At 50.2% G+C, this 15,139-nt stretch overlaps 1 protein-coding gene across 2 annotated transcripts in view; it reads right to left on the bottom strand.

Moving 5' to 3' along the window:
- Nucleotides 1-775: 775 nt before the first annotated feature.
- LTO1 (LTO1 maturation factor of ABCE1) overlaps nucleotides 776-15,139 on the bottom strand; it is a 99,394-nt gene continuing 85,030 nt past the window's right edge. For both annotated transcript variants that reach the window (XM_063944149.1, XM_063944148.1), the window contains exon 5: nucleotides 776-1,199. In XM_063944149.1, the coding sequence (XP_063800219.1) occupies nucleotides 1,131-1,199 (69 nt within the window). In that variant the 3' untranslated portion in view covers nucleotides 776-1,130. The remainder of the gene's footprint in view (nucleotides 1,200-15,139) is intronic.

The raw sequence follows: 15,139 nt of genomic DNA, 5'->3' as shown, positions 1-15,139 counted from the left end.
AAAGCTTTTACTTTTGTGCCCAGTCTCCTGCGGAGCCGCTATTCCCCATGGTCCTTACGGAAGTCCCAGCATCCACTAGGACGTCAGAGAAATAATAATTTCATTTTAATATGAACCCCTATGGGGCTGCAAACTAAAATGACCGATTCAGGGGCAAAATTGAGCCAATTTAGGGGTGATGCAGGCTGCAGTAACCAGAGTTAATTAGGGGAACACTGCTGGCCACTCCCCTACTTGATTCCACCGCTAATTGTATAAACTAGCAGAGTACTTTAAAAACTATCAAGCGGTCAGCGCTGGGCCAGAAATCATTTAGTGGGGACAATCTCCGCTGTTTTGGGCGGTCTACTGTCTCACCATTCAGGAATTGTGTCCTGACTGTCACAATTTTGAGTGGTATGTCGCACATTCTCTCTGCACACCCAAGTAGTGGTAAACAGGCTATAAGTGCACCACAGCCCACAACTTTATATGACCCCCCCTCCTCCTACAAATGAAACAAGCCACTCCCATTTTTATAGGGTGGCGGTGATGTGTGCGACCATTTTTTTTTTATGTAAAAAGGTAAATTATTCCTGGTGTAACAGATTCATTGCAAAAAAAAACACCTGAAAACCAGTTTGGTCATAAAAGTGCAACTCAATCTAGATAGGATAGAGTTTAAACAACATGTAAGTAAATCAAACCTGAACTATCAGGTCAGTGGTCAGATGCACTTTTTTTTACTTCATCCATTCTTGAGAATGAGTCCGAAAGGAGAGTGATATGATATGTGCTCATTTCCAGGGTGTACCAATAATTTCTTAATTTATTCTTTAGAAACAGGGAGATTGAGACACTCCGAAACCAGGTCCTTTGTATTACACATCCATAATAACAGTCAGAGGACGGGAGGGCGATCTTCCTGTACATCACTCCATATGCTGTAAGATATGTTCCCTCCTTGGCCAGTACTTACTCCAACTTGCTGGCTGACTGTGCAGAGACTGTTGGTTAAGACACGGCTGCAGATGTTGTTGTCGCAACCTCTAAGTCCAATAACCAAAGTAGGTCAAATAGGGCCAGAGTACACACAGGGCCAGCTCTCACACTTCCAGCGCAAAGCAAGAGATGCGCTATAGGCCCAAAGTTCAGAACGAGAGTCCAGAGCTTTCACTGTTCATTCTAAAGTCCGGCTGAACGTTCAGCATGGAACAGACCTGTATAACAATAAATAAATACTTATTAAACAGGCCTGTCTGATGTCATTGTAGAGTGAGACTAATTGCACATAGGGCAACGATCTGAAACCATACATATCCTAGATTCCTCCTCTTTTATTCAGCTTATTTATATCCTTCCCCCACCTAAACATCACCTGATCGGGGGCCTAATTCACACCTGATCGCTGCTGTGCGTTTTCACATCAAGTCCCTTCGATCGCCTCTGCCTGATTGAGCCGCCGTTTTAGGGCCGCGGTTCGGGAAGCGCAGGCGCACCCGGACCATGTGGAGGGTGGGCCACGGCGGCTGCGTGACGTCATTTGCAGCCGCTGCGACCCGGACAGCGATGAGTAGCTCCCAGCCAGCGCCCAGTAGCTGCGCAGGTAAGGAGCTACTCTTCAAGTACAAAAGCACTGACGCCGTGCTTTTGTACTTGTGCGGCGGGGTAGGGCCTGACATGCGGGGCGGACTAGCACTGTGCTGGGCGTCCCCCCCCCCCCGCATGTCAGGGAAGCTGACCGTAGATGTGCTAAATTTGGCACATCTACGATCAGGTCTGGATTAGGCCCCCTGTCCAGTGCTTAATTCTGGTACCAACGTCTTTGCTTTAGCATTTCAAAGAGCCATGGAAGAAAAGCCCTGCGTGCGTATTATATCACAAAGATATGTGTGGGCATTACAGCTGGCAGGTCATTGCCACATACATGACGAATACATCTAACTGGCAAACATACAATATTTTTTCATTATTTATTAGAAACAGACAGTTAATACAAACAGCTTAGACAGCATGGAGTAGTTTACATACAATTGAGCGCAAACCACATGGAAAAAAATAACATGTACTGGAAAATAGGATTTGAATACCTACCGGTAAATCCTTTTCTCTTAGTCCGTAGAGGATGCTGGGGATGCTTCAAGAACCATGGGGTATAGACGGGATCCGCAGGAGACATAGGCACTTTAAGACTTTAAAAGGGTGTGAACTGGCTCCTCCCTCTATGCCCCTCCTCCAGACATAGGAACTGTGCCCAGGGAGACCGACATTTTGAGGAAAAGGATTTATTTAATTTTTAACATGGCATTCATCAACAACGCATGCAACGGCATGACCAACATCAGCCACAGGCTGACTGAACTTAACTCAACATGAGTGTAACCATAACCAAACTGCAGATACAGCCCGCACTGGGACGGGCGCCCGGCATCCTCTACGGACTAAGAGAAAAGGATTTACTGGTAGGTATTAAAATCCTACTTTCTCATACGTCCTAGAGGATGCTGGGGATGCTTCAAGAACCATGGGGTTTATACCAAAGCTCTAGAACAGGCGGGAGAGTGCGGATGACTCTGCAGCACCGATTGACCAAACAAGAGGTCCTCCTCAGCCAGGGTATCAAACTTGTAAAACTTCGCAAAGGTGTTTGGACCCGACCAAGTAGCTGCTCGGCAAAGCTGTAATGCCGAGACCCCTCGGGCTGCCGACCAGGATGAGCCCACCTTTCTGGTCGAATGGGCTTTCACCGATTTCGGTAACGGCAATCCTGCCGTAAAATGAGCCTGCTGAATCGTATTACAGATCCAGCGTGCAATAGTCTGCTTGGAAGCAGGAGCCCCAATCTTGTTGGGCGCCCACAGGACAAACAGAGCCTCTGTTTTCCTAATCTGCGCCGTTCTGGCGACATAGATTTTCAAAGCTCTGACCACATCGAGAGACTTCGATTCCGCCAAGGCGTCAGTAGCCACTGGCACCACAATAGGCTGGTTTACGTGAAATTATGAAACCACTTTTGGCAGAAATTGCTGACGGGTTCTCAACTCAGCATGGAAGATTAAATAGGGGCTTTTGTGAGACAAAGCCGCCAACTCAGATACCCGCCTTGCGGATGCCAAGGCCAACAACATGACTACTTTCCAAGTAAGGAATTTTAACTCAACCTTACGTAAAGGTTCAAACCAATGAGACTGCAGGAACTGCAATACCACATTAAGATCCCACGGTGCCACAGGGCGCACAAATGGAAGTTGGATGTGCAGCACGCCTTTCACGAAGGTCTGAACTTCTGGAAGGGAGGCCAATTGTTTCTGAAAGAAGATTGATAAGGCCGAAATTTGTACTTTAATGGAGCCTAACTTTAGGCCTGCATCCACAGCTGCTTGCAAAAACTGGAGCAAACGCCCCAGCTGAAAATCCTCCGTAGGAGCCTTCTTGGATTCACACCAAGACACATATTTCCTCCAAATACGGTGGTAATGCTTTGCCGTTACTTCTTTTCTAGCCTGAAGAAGTGTGGGAATGACTTCACTGGGAATACCCTTTCGGGCTAGGATTTGGCATTCAACCGCCATGCCGTCAAACGCAGCCGCGGTAAGTCTTGATACACGCACGGTCCTTGTTGTAACAGGTCCTCCCGTAGAGGAAGAGGTCAGGGATCTTCTATGAGCAACTCCTGAAGATCTGGATACCAGGCCCTCTTTGGCCAGTCTGGAACAATGAGTATCGCCTGAACCCTTGTTCTTCTTATAATCTTTATCACCTTTGGAATGAGTGGAAGTGGAGGGAACACATAGACCGACTGAAACACCCACGGTATCACTAGGGCGTCCACCGCTATTGCTTGAGGGTCCCTTGACCTGGAACAATATCTCTGAAGTTTCTTGTTGAGGCGAGACGCCATCATGTCTATTTGAGGAATTCCCCAATGACTTGTCACTTCTGCAAAGACCTCTTGATGAAGACCCCACACTCCTGGATGAAGATCGTATCTGCTGAGGAAGTCTGCTTCCCAGTTGTCCACTCCTGGAATGAAGACTGCTGACAGAGCGCTTGCATGTCTCTCTGCCCAGCGAAGAACGTTCGTGGCCTCGGCCACCGCCGCTCTGCTCTTTGTTCCGCCCTGGCGGTTTATGAACGCCCCTGCTGTTATGTTGTCTGACTGAATCAAGACGGGCAGACCGCGAAGAAGATGTTCCGCTTGCAGAATGCCGTTGTATATGGCCCTTAATTCCAGAATGTTTATGTGCAGACAAGCACATCCCTGGTCCTTGATCCGAAGACCGTGACCTTGTGATTGTGTCAAGACGCCATCAGGTCTACGTCTCGTAGGCCCCACTTGTCCACTAGGAGTTGAAAGACTTCCAGATTAAGACTCCACTCTCCGGCATGTACGTCCTGACGACTGAGGAAATCCGCTTCCCAGTTGAGGACTCCGGGAATGAACACTGCAGATATTGCTGGCAGATGGCGTTCCGCCCAATGGAGGATTTCTTATATTTCCATCCTTGCTAAGTGGCTTCGTGTTCCGCCTTGATGATTTATGTATGCCACCGTGGTGGCGTTGTCTGATTGTACTTGAACAGGCCTGTTCTGTATCAGAGGCAGGGCAAGAGTCAAAGCATTGAACACTGCCCGCAATTCCAGAATGTTTATCATGAGTAGAGATTCCTCCTTGGTCCACCGACCCTGGAGAGATTGTTGCTCTAGCACCGCGCCCCAGCCCCGCAGACTGGTGTCCGTAGTCAGTAGAACCCAGTTGGTACCCAGAAGGGACGGTCCCTGCTCAACTGTTGGTCCTGTAGCCACCAGCTCAGTGATAGAACCTCCGGAGTCAGGGAGATCATTTCAGACCTTATCCAATGAGGCAGGCTGTCCCACTTGGAAAGGATTAACTTCTGCAGAGGGCGGGAATTAAATTGAGCATACTCTTCAATGTCGAAAGCAGACACCATGAAGCCTAGTACTTGCATCGCCTAGTACTTGCATTGGGCGAGAAAGGAAGTATCTGATCCTGTCCTGAAGTTTCAGGACTTTCTCTGAAGACAGGAACAGTATTTGGCTGTGTGTGTCCAGCAGTTCCTCCAGGTGCACCATGTTACAAGCAGGGACCAGCGAGGACTTTTTCCAGTTGATGAGCCACCCGTGGGCTTGAAGGAATTGGACCGTCAGTTCCAGATGACTGAGGAGAACATCTTGGGAGTTCGCCAGGATCAGCAAGTCATCCAGATACGGCAGGATCCTGATTCCCGAGGTGCCATGGCCAGTCCAAATGGCAGAGCCTGGAATTGGTAATATAGGTTGCCAATAGCAAACTGCAGATATTAATGCGATATGGCAATAGATATATGCAGGTAAGCATCCTGTATGTCCAGGGATACCATATAGTCTTCGGGTTCCATGGCCAGTACAATAGAGCGCAGAGTTTCCATATGGAATTTGGACACTCACAAATTTTTTCAATGATTTGAGGTTGAGTATAGGCCGGAAGGACCCATTGGGTTTCGGAACTAGAAACAGGGTCAAATAGTATCCCCTGCCTCTCTGGGACAGAGGTACCAGTACTACCAGGTGTAGAACTTGCGCTTTCAACGGATCTGAAGGAATAACCGTCGTGCAAAACTGGCGAGGGGGACGTCTCTTGAAAGAGACAGCGTACCCGTGAGAGACAACTTCCCGCACCCAGGTGTCTGAAGTGGTCTTTAACCAGAATGCAGAAGTCAGCCTCCCACCTTGGAATCCCCCAGGGGGAGGCCTGGCCCGTCTTGCAGCAGGCTAGTCTTGTTTGGAAGCAGGCTGACAGGCAGCCCAGGACTGTTTAGGTTTGGGCTTAGTGGTTTTGGAAGCACGAGCCTGTCTTGGGTATGCCTGACCCTTTGCTTCCCTGGAGGTCGAAAGGAACGAAAAGTGATACTCTTTGCCTTCGGTGCAGAAGGATTAGTACTTGGGAGAAACGCAGTCTTAGTGGTTGCTAAGTCAGTCACAATCTTATTCAGATCTTCCCCAAATAGGATGTCTCCCTTAAAGGGGAGCACCTCCAGAGGTCTTTTGGAAATCCAGGTCCACCTTCCAGGCCCTCAACCACAGAATTCGGCGAGCCAGTATAGACGTAGTGGACGCTTTGGCCTCCATACACCTGCCTCAGAGGATGCCTCCTGAATATAGTGGGAGGCGGTGTTAATATGAGACCGATATTGTCTGGCAGTGTCAGAAATAACCTGAGGCAGCTCTTCCTCTAATGCCTGAACCCATGCTTCAATACCTTTTGCGGCCCAGGAGGCTGCTATAGTGGGTCTGTGTACCGCACCAGTAAGGGAGTAAACAGACTTCAGGCATCCCTCCACACGCTTATCCGTCGGTTCCTTCAGTGAGGTGACAGTGGTGACAGGCAGAGTAGATGACTACACAAGACGGGTGACATGAGAGTCCACCGGCGGTGGACTTTCCCACTTTTTATTCAACTCCGTAGGGATAGGATAACGAGCTGGCATCTTCTTAGACAGGGAGAAGACCAGGGTTCCTGACGTATGTGGTAAGGCTACCTTTGCAACCTTCTGACGTTTGAACTTATCAGGTTTCTTAGACTCAGTAATGGGATCTACCTCATCATCAATTTGTAGAATCAGCTTAATAACCTCCACTAGGTCAGTAACATCAACCTGAGTTGGAGGTTCCTCATCAGAACCGACTGTATCAGTGTCTGACGGATCAGTATATTCCCCACCCTCATCAGAAGAATTATCTGAAATATTAGTGAATTGTGAGGAAGCGGCCCTCTTAGACGACCCCCTGACCCCAGAGGGATGTGAGGTAGACTTTTGTCTAACCAAAGATTGATTTAATTGTTGTTGTATCTGGGTAGACAGAGTGTCCGCCCAGGGAGGATTCACTACAGGGAGAATATGTGGCTGCAATGGCACAGCAGGCCCCAAAGGGTAAGACGTGTCACAAGCATATTCAGCATACTTCAGAACGCTGCCCAAGGTGGCTCCTGATTGGCTTACAGGGGCTGCGGGCTGACTGGGAGTTGTATGGCACCCAGTGCCTGAACCATCAGTTAAAACTTCCACCTCAGGTAAATCCTTGGTGCAAGCACTGCATGATGCAGGAGCGCCCGCGGAGTTCCCGCTCTTTGTGGCAGTCATTATAGTGAATGAAGCCGGAGAGCGTAACAGTATAATATAGCCAGACAAATACAATACCTGCAAAACACTCCCTTATTTATGTGACAGTAAATACAGAACATACAGAGAATAAATGCGGTATGAGGTGACTGAAGAGTGCAGTAAAATACACTTAATATATACTGCGCAGCACTATATATACAGACATATATATATATATACACATATACATATATATATATATATATATATATATACACACACATATATATATATATATATATATATATATATATATACACACACACACACACACACACACACACACACTAGGTGCTTCATCGCGCCCTACGGGCGCTCTTCACACCGTCGCAAGGGGCTACGCCCCCTTAACCCTTGCATGCCTTTCTGGGGTTCAATATTTGTATTATATAGAGTATTACCTGCATTCCTTTGTTAGTGGTTAAATATTGCACAATGAAAGGGCGTGCGATGGTGAAGGGGGCGCAGCCCCTTGCGACGGCGTGAACAGCACCTGCACGGCACAATGTACAGAATGTAGCAGGTGCGGGGGGGGGGGGGGGGGGGGCTGTGCATGGGGGAGGGTGTCTGTAGATGCTGCGGGTAGAGGGGGGGGTGGAGGCGGGGGGGCCCGGATGGGGAAGGGTCGGGAGATGCTGCGGGTGGGGGAGGGCAGAGGAGTGGGGGCTGCAGATGGGGGATGGGGTCCGGAGGCACTGCCGGTGGGGGAAGGGCAGGGATGCCAAGGGTGGGAGAGAGGCAGGTGCGGGGATGTTGCGGATGGGTGAAGGGTTCCAGAGGTGCTGTGGGATGGGAAGGGGCGGGGGTGGGGTAGGGGGTCCGGAGGTGCCGTGAGTAGGGGAGGGGCAGGTACAGGTGGTGCGGCAGATGGGGAAGGGGGTCCAGAGGTGCTGCAGGTGGTGGAGGGGCAGGTGGGGGAGGGGTGGATGAGGGGGGCACCGCGGATGGAGGAGGGTGTCTGCAGATGCTGCGGGTGGAGGGGGGGCAGGTGTGGGGGGAGACATATATGGGGGGTGGATGGTGGAGGGGCTCTGGAGGTGCTGTGGGTGGTGGAGGGGCGAAGAAGTGGAAGCCGCGGGTGGTGTAGGGGGTCTGGAGGCACAGCGTGTGGGGGAGGGGTGGGGTGCCGCATGTGGTAGAGGGGAAGGTGCGGAGGTGTGGTGCATTGGGGAGGGGTCTGGAGGCGCTACGGGTACTGTACCTGCCAAAAAGGTAGTTGGAGGGTATGCAGTAACAGGGCCAGGACAGGGGTGACAGGGTCAGGACAGGGGTGACGGGGCCAGGACAGGGGTGACAGGGTCAGAATATGGGTGACAGGGTCAGAACAGGGGTGACAGGGTCAGAACAGGGGTGACAGGGTCAGAACAGGGGTGACAGGGTCAGAACAGGGGTGACAGGGTCAGAACAGGGGTGACAGGGTCAGAACAGGGGTGACAGGGCCAGAACAGGGGTGACAGGGCCAGGACAGAAATTACAGGGACAGGATAGGGGTGACATGGCCATGGTAGGGGCGGCAGGACCAGGACAGGGGTGACAGGGCCAGTATAGGGTTGACAGGGCAAGCACAGGGGTGACAGGGCCTGGATAGGGGTGACAGGGCCAGGATAAGGGTGACAGGGCCAGGATAAGGGTGACAGGGACATGACAGAACACAGGGCACGGGAGAGATTGGTATTAGGGACAGAACAGTGGTGACAGACAGATGTGTCTTACCGGAGTTACTGCTGCTGGCTGCTGCTGTTCCACTCCAACCTGTTGGGATCTGCTGCTGGTGGAGACTTGGCATGGCTGACTCTCTCAGGCTGGAGTCCTGCTTCCTCTGCCTGTCCGCATCCCCCCCCCCCTCCTCAGTCACACACCGCAGACCTTGAGCAGCTGCCGGGCACTGTGGTAAGGGGAGACTGGGAGTGACTGGTTAGCCCCCAGGAGACGCTGTGGCTGGAGGGAGGAGGGGGTCGGAGCCTGCAAGCAGCGCAGACTTCTGCAGCGCTGTCCGCCGGCTAAAGTGTGTGAATGAGCTGGGCGCACCTCACTGCGGGCGGCAGCACTGCAGCTAGCGGTGGGGTTGCCGGGGCTGGAGATAACAGAGGCAGTACGGAACCTGCACAGCGGCAGGTGCCCCACAAAACTGCAGCTAAGAAGCGTGGAGTGCAAGTGACGCTCCTCCGCACCAGAGAGACCCTGCTGAGTATGCTGATGTGGGGGGTCAAGCACACAGTGAGCCGGTGCCCGTGTGTCTGTACGGCATACCCCCTCACACACCCCCAACACCTCCCAACCGTCCCGATTTTCACGGGACAGTCCCATTTTGTAGGGTCTGTCCCGCTGTCCCACCCGTGGGCCACAGTGTCCCGCGGTGGTGGTGGTGTTGGGGGGGGGCAGTTGGGAAGCTCCTGTACTCTCTGTTTTGCTTAGAGCAGCGGTGAATTTAGTGGAGACAGAGGGAGAGGGGGCATCAGGGGGTACGGATTAAGGGGGGGTTCCAGCAGCAGAGCCGGCTTAAGGGGGGGCAGGGGGTACGTACCATGGGCCCCACAGTTTTATGGGGCCCCCTGGCTGGAGTAGCTCTGTCCCAGCTCAGAAGCTCCCCCGTCCTGCCAGCAACAGCGGCAGCATTGTGCTACAGTCAGCACACGCTGCTGCGTGTTGGCAGGTGTGTGGTGTTGCAGGGAGGCAGCAGTCTCCCTGCTTTCTTCTGCCTGTGCGGGTGTGTAGAGGGGAGCGACCACCCCCTCTGGATTTACCTCTAGCTGAGGGGCCAAAATTCCATTAAAAAAAAAAAAATTCCTGGAATTTGCATAAGGGGGCGTGGCTTCGCATGCACGATTTGGCCACGCCCCCAATCCCACAGCAGGCACAGCAATGAGATAGGGCCCCTTGTCTTAAGTGCCCTGGGCCCCCAGACTCATAATCTGCCCCTGGGGGCATGCCAGCAGCTCACAGAGCGCTGGGCATGCCCCCTCACTGACGAAAACGGGTGCCCTCCCGTGAAGCCACGCCCTTTTGTTGACCACGCCCCTTTTCGTCGTGTGGTGTTTTGTGTGTGTGTGTCCCCCTCCTTCTGTCTGAAGAAAGCTGGGAGGTATGCACCCCTGCCTGTGCCATGTCCATACTATCTGCTTCTGCTGCTGGTCTCCTATAGATTTGCCCAGTTCTGTGACTCATTTGAATAACTCCACCCACCACTGTAACTCCGCCCAGCGTTACAGCACAGAGTCACAGATTAAGGCAAATATAGTATATATATATATATATATATATATATATATATATATATTTACACACACACACACACACACACACACACACTGTATATAATCCTCCAAGCTTTGGCACTCAGCGGACTCCTTCATGAAATAAAACTCCAACAGCAATTTGCTACTGTGCACAGTAGCAAATTGCTGTTGGAGTTCTATTTCATGAAGGAGTCCGCTGAGTGCCATAGCCTGGAGGATTGCATACACTGTACCAATGTGCACCGCGCCAGGATGAAGCTGAAGTGAAGTGCCGGTTGTTAGTTTGATATATATATATATATATATATATATATATATATATATATATATATATATATATATATATATATATATATATATATATATATATATATATATATACACACACACACACACACACACACACACAGGTACACCACCGATTTTCCGGCAACCGATAATCCGGTACCTCTTTTAATCCGGACAATTTTGATTTGTCCGGATTAAAGGGGGTTAGGGACATCCTTTAATCCGGAATATTTTCTGCGCATGGGCGTAACACGCAATACGCGCAAGTGTCAGTGGGTACAGCTTTAACGGACACTGCAGGTGAGACAGCAAGCATCAGTGGGGCTGTTATGGCGTCCAAGGTCACAGCAAGTACCGCACATGGGCGGAACACACAGCCTGAGCCTGATACCTGTTTTGCTTATAAACAGTTTTGCATACACTACTGTGTTTATTCATTAATTGATATTATACTGTAGCATATATTTTACTATTTATTGCTTTAGAAATGTTCTGAAGGTGCAAAATGAGTTTCCACCGTTAATCCGGCAAAATCGATTATTCCGGCACGGCACTGGAACCGAGGATGCCGGAAAATCGGTGGTGTATATGTATATGTATATATATATATATATATGTATGTATATGTATATATATATATATATATGTATGTATATGTATATATATATATATATATATATATATATATATATATGTGTATGTATATATATATATATATATATATATATCTGCTGCATGAAATTCACTTTCAGTGTATTACAGATATAGCTATCACTGTATTCTGTACCCTGGGGGCTAAGTGCGTCAGGGTCTCATATTATATATATATATATAGATAGATATAGATAGATATATATAGATATAGATAGATATATATATATATATATATATATAGAGAGAGAGAGAGAGAGAGAGAGAGAGAGAGACCCTGACGCACTTAGCCCCCAGGGTACAGAATACAGTGATAGCTATATCTGTGATACACTGAAAGTGAATTTCATGCAGCAGATGCAGGCACACACAGTCAGTGACAATGCAGAAATTATTTTTGACACACAAAATTGTACTGGACTGATAGAAATGCACAGCCAGGGACTGGACATACATATCAGAACACTTGTACTAAATATTCTGGTACAGATACACTTGTTCTTAACTAACACTGTATTTAGAATATACAATACTTAAGTGACTGTAAAATCACAGTACTGATGAGGTGGGTGGTATTCAGTATACCGGTTGTTGGGATTCCGGCGCACAGTATACCGGCGCCGGAATCCCCGACAACCGGCATACCGGCACCTTTTCTCCCTCTTGGGAGTCCACGACCCCCCTAGAGGGAGAATAGATACCGTGCCCGTAGCGTGGCAAGCGCAGCGAGCCCGTAAGGGGCTCATTTGCGCTCGCCCCGCTGTCGGCAAGCTGGCGGTCGGGATCCCGGCGCCGGTATGCTGGCCGCCGGCAACTCATACAACACTCGATGAGGCAGTCGGATTTATAGAGGAGACTTTGCCCTGCAGTCCCGGAGACCAGACGCAGCTACTTGAGAAGATGGCGCCGAAGTCTCAGTCAGGGAGTGAGGTAGAGTGATAAGCAGCTCCAGGGCGGGAATACCAGTAGTAGATGGCGCCCGGGGCTGGGGGAGGGGCTACAGGTCAAAAGCCTTATCCCCTATGCTGGTCCTCACCACCGGGCACTGTGGAGCCTTATGAAAATAAGATTTTACTCACCGGTAAATCTATTTCTCGTAGTCCGTAGTGGATGCTGGGAACTCCGTAAGGACCATGGGGAATAGCGGCTCCGCAGGAGACTGGGCACAAAAGTAAAGCTTTAGGACTACCTGGTGTGCACTGGCTCCTCCCCCTATGACCCTCCGCCAAGCCTCAGTTAGGATACTGTGCCCGGACGAGCGTACACAATAAGGAAGGATTTTTGAATCCCGGGTAAGACTCATACCAGCCACACCAATCACACCGTACAACTTGTGATCTGAACCCAGTTAACAGTATGATAACAGAGGAGCCTCTCGAAAAGATGGCTCACTACAACAATAACCCGATTATTTTACAATAACTAAGTACAAGTATTGCAGATAATCCGCACTTGGGATGGGCGCCCAGCATCCACTACGGACTACGAGAAATAGATTTACCGGTGAGTAAAATCTTATTTTCTCTGACGTCCTAGTGGATGCTGGGAACTCCGTAAGGACCATGGGGATTATACCAAAGCTCCCAAACGGGCGGGAGAGTGCGGATGACTCTGCAGCACCGAATGAGAGAACTCCAGGTCATCCTCAGCCAGGGTATCAAATTTGTAGAATTTTGCAAACGTATTTGCTCCTGACCAAGTAGCTGCTCGGCAAAGTTGTAAAGCCGAGACCCCTCGGGCAGCCGCCCAAGATGAGCCCACCTTCCTTGTGGAGTGGGCATTTACAGATTTTTGGCTGTGGCAGGCCTACCACAGAATGTGCAAGCTGAATTGTACTACAAATCCAACGAGCAATAGTCTGCTTAGAAGCAGGAGCACCCAGCTTGTTGGGTGCATACAGGATAAACAGCGAGTCAGATTTTCTGACTCCAGCCGTCCTGGAAACATATTTTCAGGGCCCTGACAACATCTAGCAACTTGGAGTCCTCCAAGTCCCTAGTAGCCGCAGGCACCACAATAGGTTGGTTCAGGTGAAACGCTGAAACCACCTTAGGGAGAAACTGAGGACGAGTCCTCAATTCCGCCCTGTCCGAATGGAAAATCAGATAAGGGCTTTTACAGGATAAAGCCGCCAATTCTGACACGCACCTGGCCGAGGCCAGGGCCAACAGCATGACCACTTTCCATGTGAGATATTTTAACTCCACAAATTTAAGTGGTTCAAACCAATGTGACTTTAGGAAACCCAAAACTACATTGAGATCCCAAGGTGCCACTGGATGGCACAAAAGGAGGCTGTATATGCAGTACCCCTTTTACAAATGTCTGAACTTCAGGGACTGAAGCTAGTTCTTTCTGGAAGAAAATTGACAGGGCCGAAATTTGAACCTTAATGGACCCCAATTTCAGGCCCATAGACACTCCTGTTTGCAGGAAATGTAGGAATCGACCTAGTTGAAATTCCTCCGTCGGGCCTTGCTGGCCTCGCACCACGCAACATTTTTTCGCCAAATGCGGTGATAATGTTTTGCGGTTACATCCTTCCTGGCTTTGATCAGGGTAGGGATGACTTCATCCGGAATGCCTTTTTCCTTCAGGATCCGGCGTTCAACCGCCATGCCGTCAAACGCAGCCGCGGTAAGTCTTGGAACAGACAGGGTCCTTGCTGGAGCAGGTCCCTTTTTTGAGGTAGAGGCCACGGATCCTCCGTGAGCATCTCTTGAAGTTCCGGGTACCAAGTCCTTCTTGGCCAATCCGGAGCCACGAATATAGTGCTTACTCCTCTCCGTCTTATAATTCTCAGTACCTTGGGTATGAGAGGCAGAGGAGGGAACACATACACTGACTGGTACACCCACGGTGTTACCAGAGCGTCTACAGCTATTGCCTGAGGGTCCCTTGACCTGGCGCAATACCTGTCGAGTTTTTTGTTGAGGCGGGACGCCATCATGTCCACCTTTGGTTTTTCCCAACGGTTTATAATCATGTGGAAGACTTCTGGGTGAAGTCCCCACTCTCCCGGGTGGAGGTCGTGCCTGCTGAAGAAGTCTGCTTCCCAGTTGTCCACTCCCGGAATGAATACTGCTGACAGTGCTATCACATGATTTTTCGCCCAGCGAAGAATCCTTGCAGCTTCTGCCATTGCCCTCCTGCTTCCTGTGCCGCCCTGTCTGTTTACGTGGGCGACTGCCGTGATGTTGTCCGACTGGATCAACACCGGCTGACCTTGAAGCAGAGGTCTTGCTAAGCTTAGAGCATTGTAAATGGCCCTTAGCTCCAGGATATTTATGTGAAGTGATGTCTCCAGGCTTGACCATAAGCCCTGGAAATTCCTTCCCTGTGTGACTGCTCCCCAGCCTCGCAGGCTGGCATCCGTGGTCCCCAGGACCCAGTCCTGAATGCCGAATCTGCGGCCCTCTAGAAGATGAGCACTCTGCAACCACCACAGGAGAGACACCCTTGTCCTTGGTGACAGGGTTATCCGCTGATGCATCTGAAGATTCGACCCGGACCATTTGTCCAGCAGGTCCCACTGGAAAGTTCTTGCGTGGAATCTGCCGAATGGGATTGCTTCGTAGGAAGCCACCCTTTTTCCCAGAACCCTTGTGCATTGATGCACTGAGACTTGGCTCGGTTTTAGGAGGTTCCTGACTAGCTCGGATAACTCCCTGGCTTTCTCCTCCGGGAGAAACACCTTTTTCTGGACTGTGTCCAGGATCATCCCTAGGAACAGAAGACGAGTCGTCGGAATCAGCTGCGATTTTGGAATATTGAGAATCCAACCGTGCTGCCGCAACACTACCTGAGATAGTGCTACACCGA

Source organism: Pseudophryne corroboree, chromosome 11, assembly GCF_028390025.1.
Source record: "Pseudophryne corroboree isolate aPseCor3 chromosome 11, aPseCor3.hap2, whole genome shotgun sequence".
NCBI classification, from domain to species: Eukaryota; Metazoa; Chordata; class Amphibia; order Anura; family Myobatrachidae; genus Pseudophryne; species Pseudophryne corroboree.
Note: the sequence above shows the minus strand (reverse complement) of the source record. Positions and strands in the feature narration are given on the sequence as shown.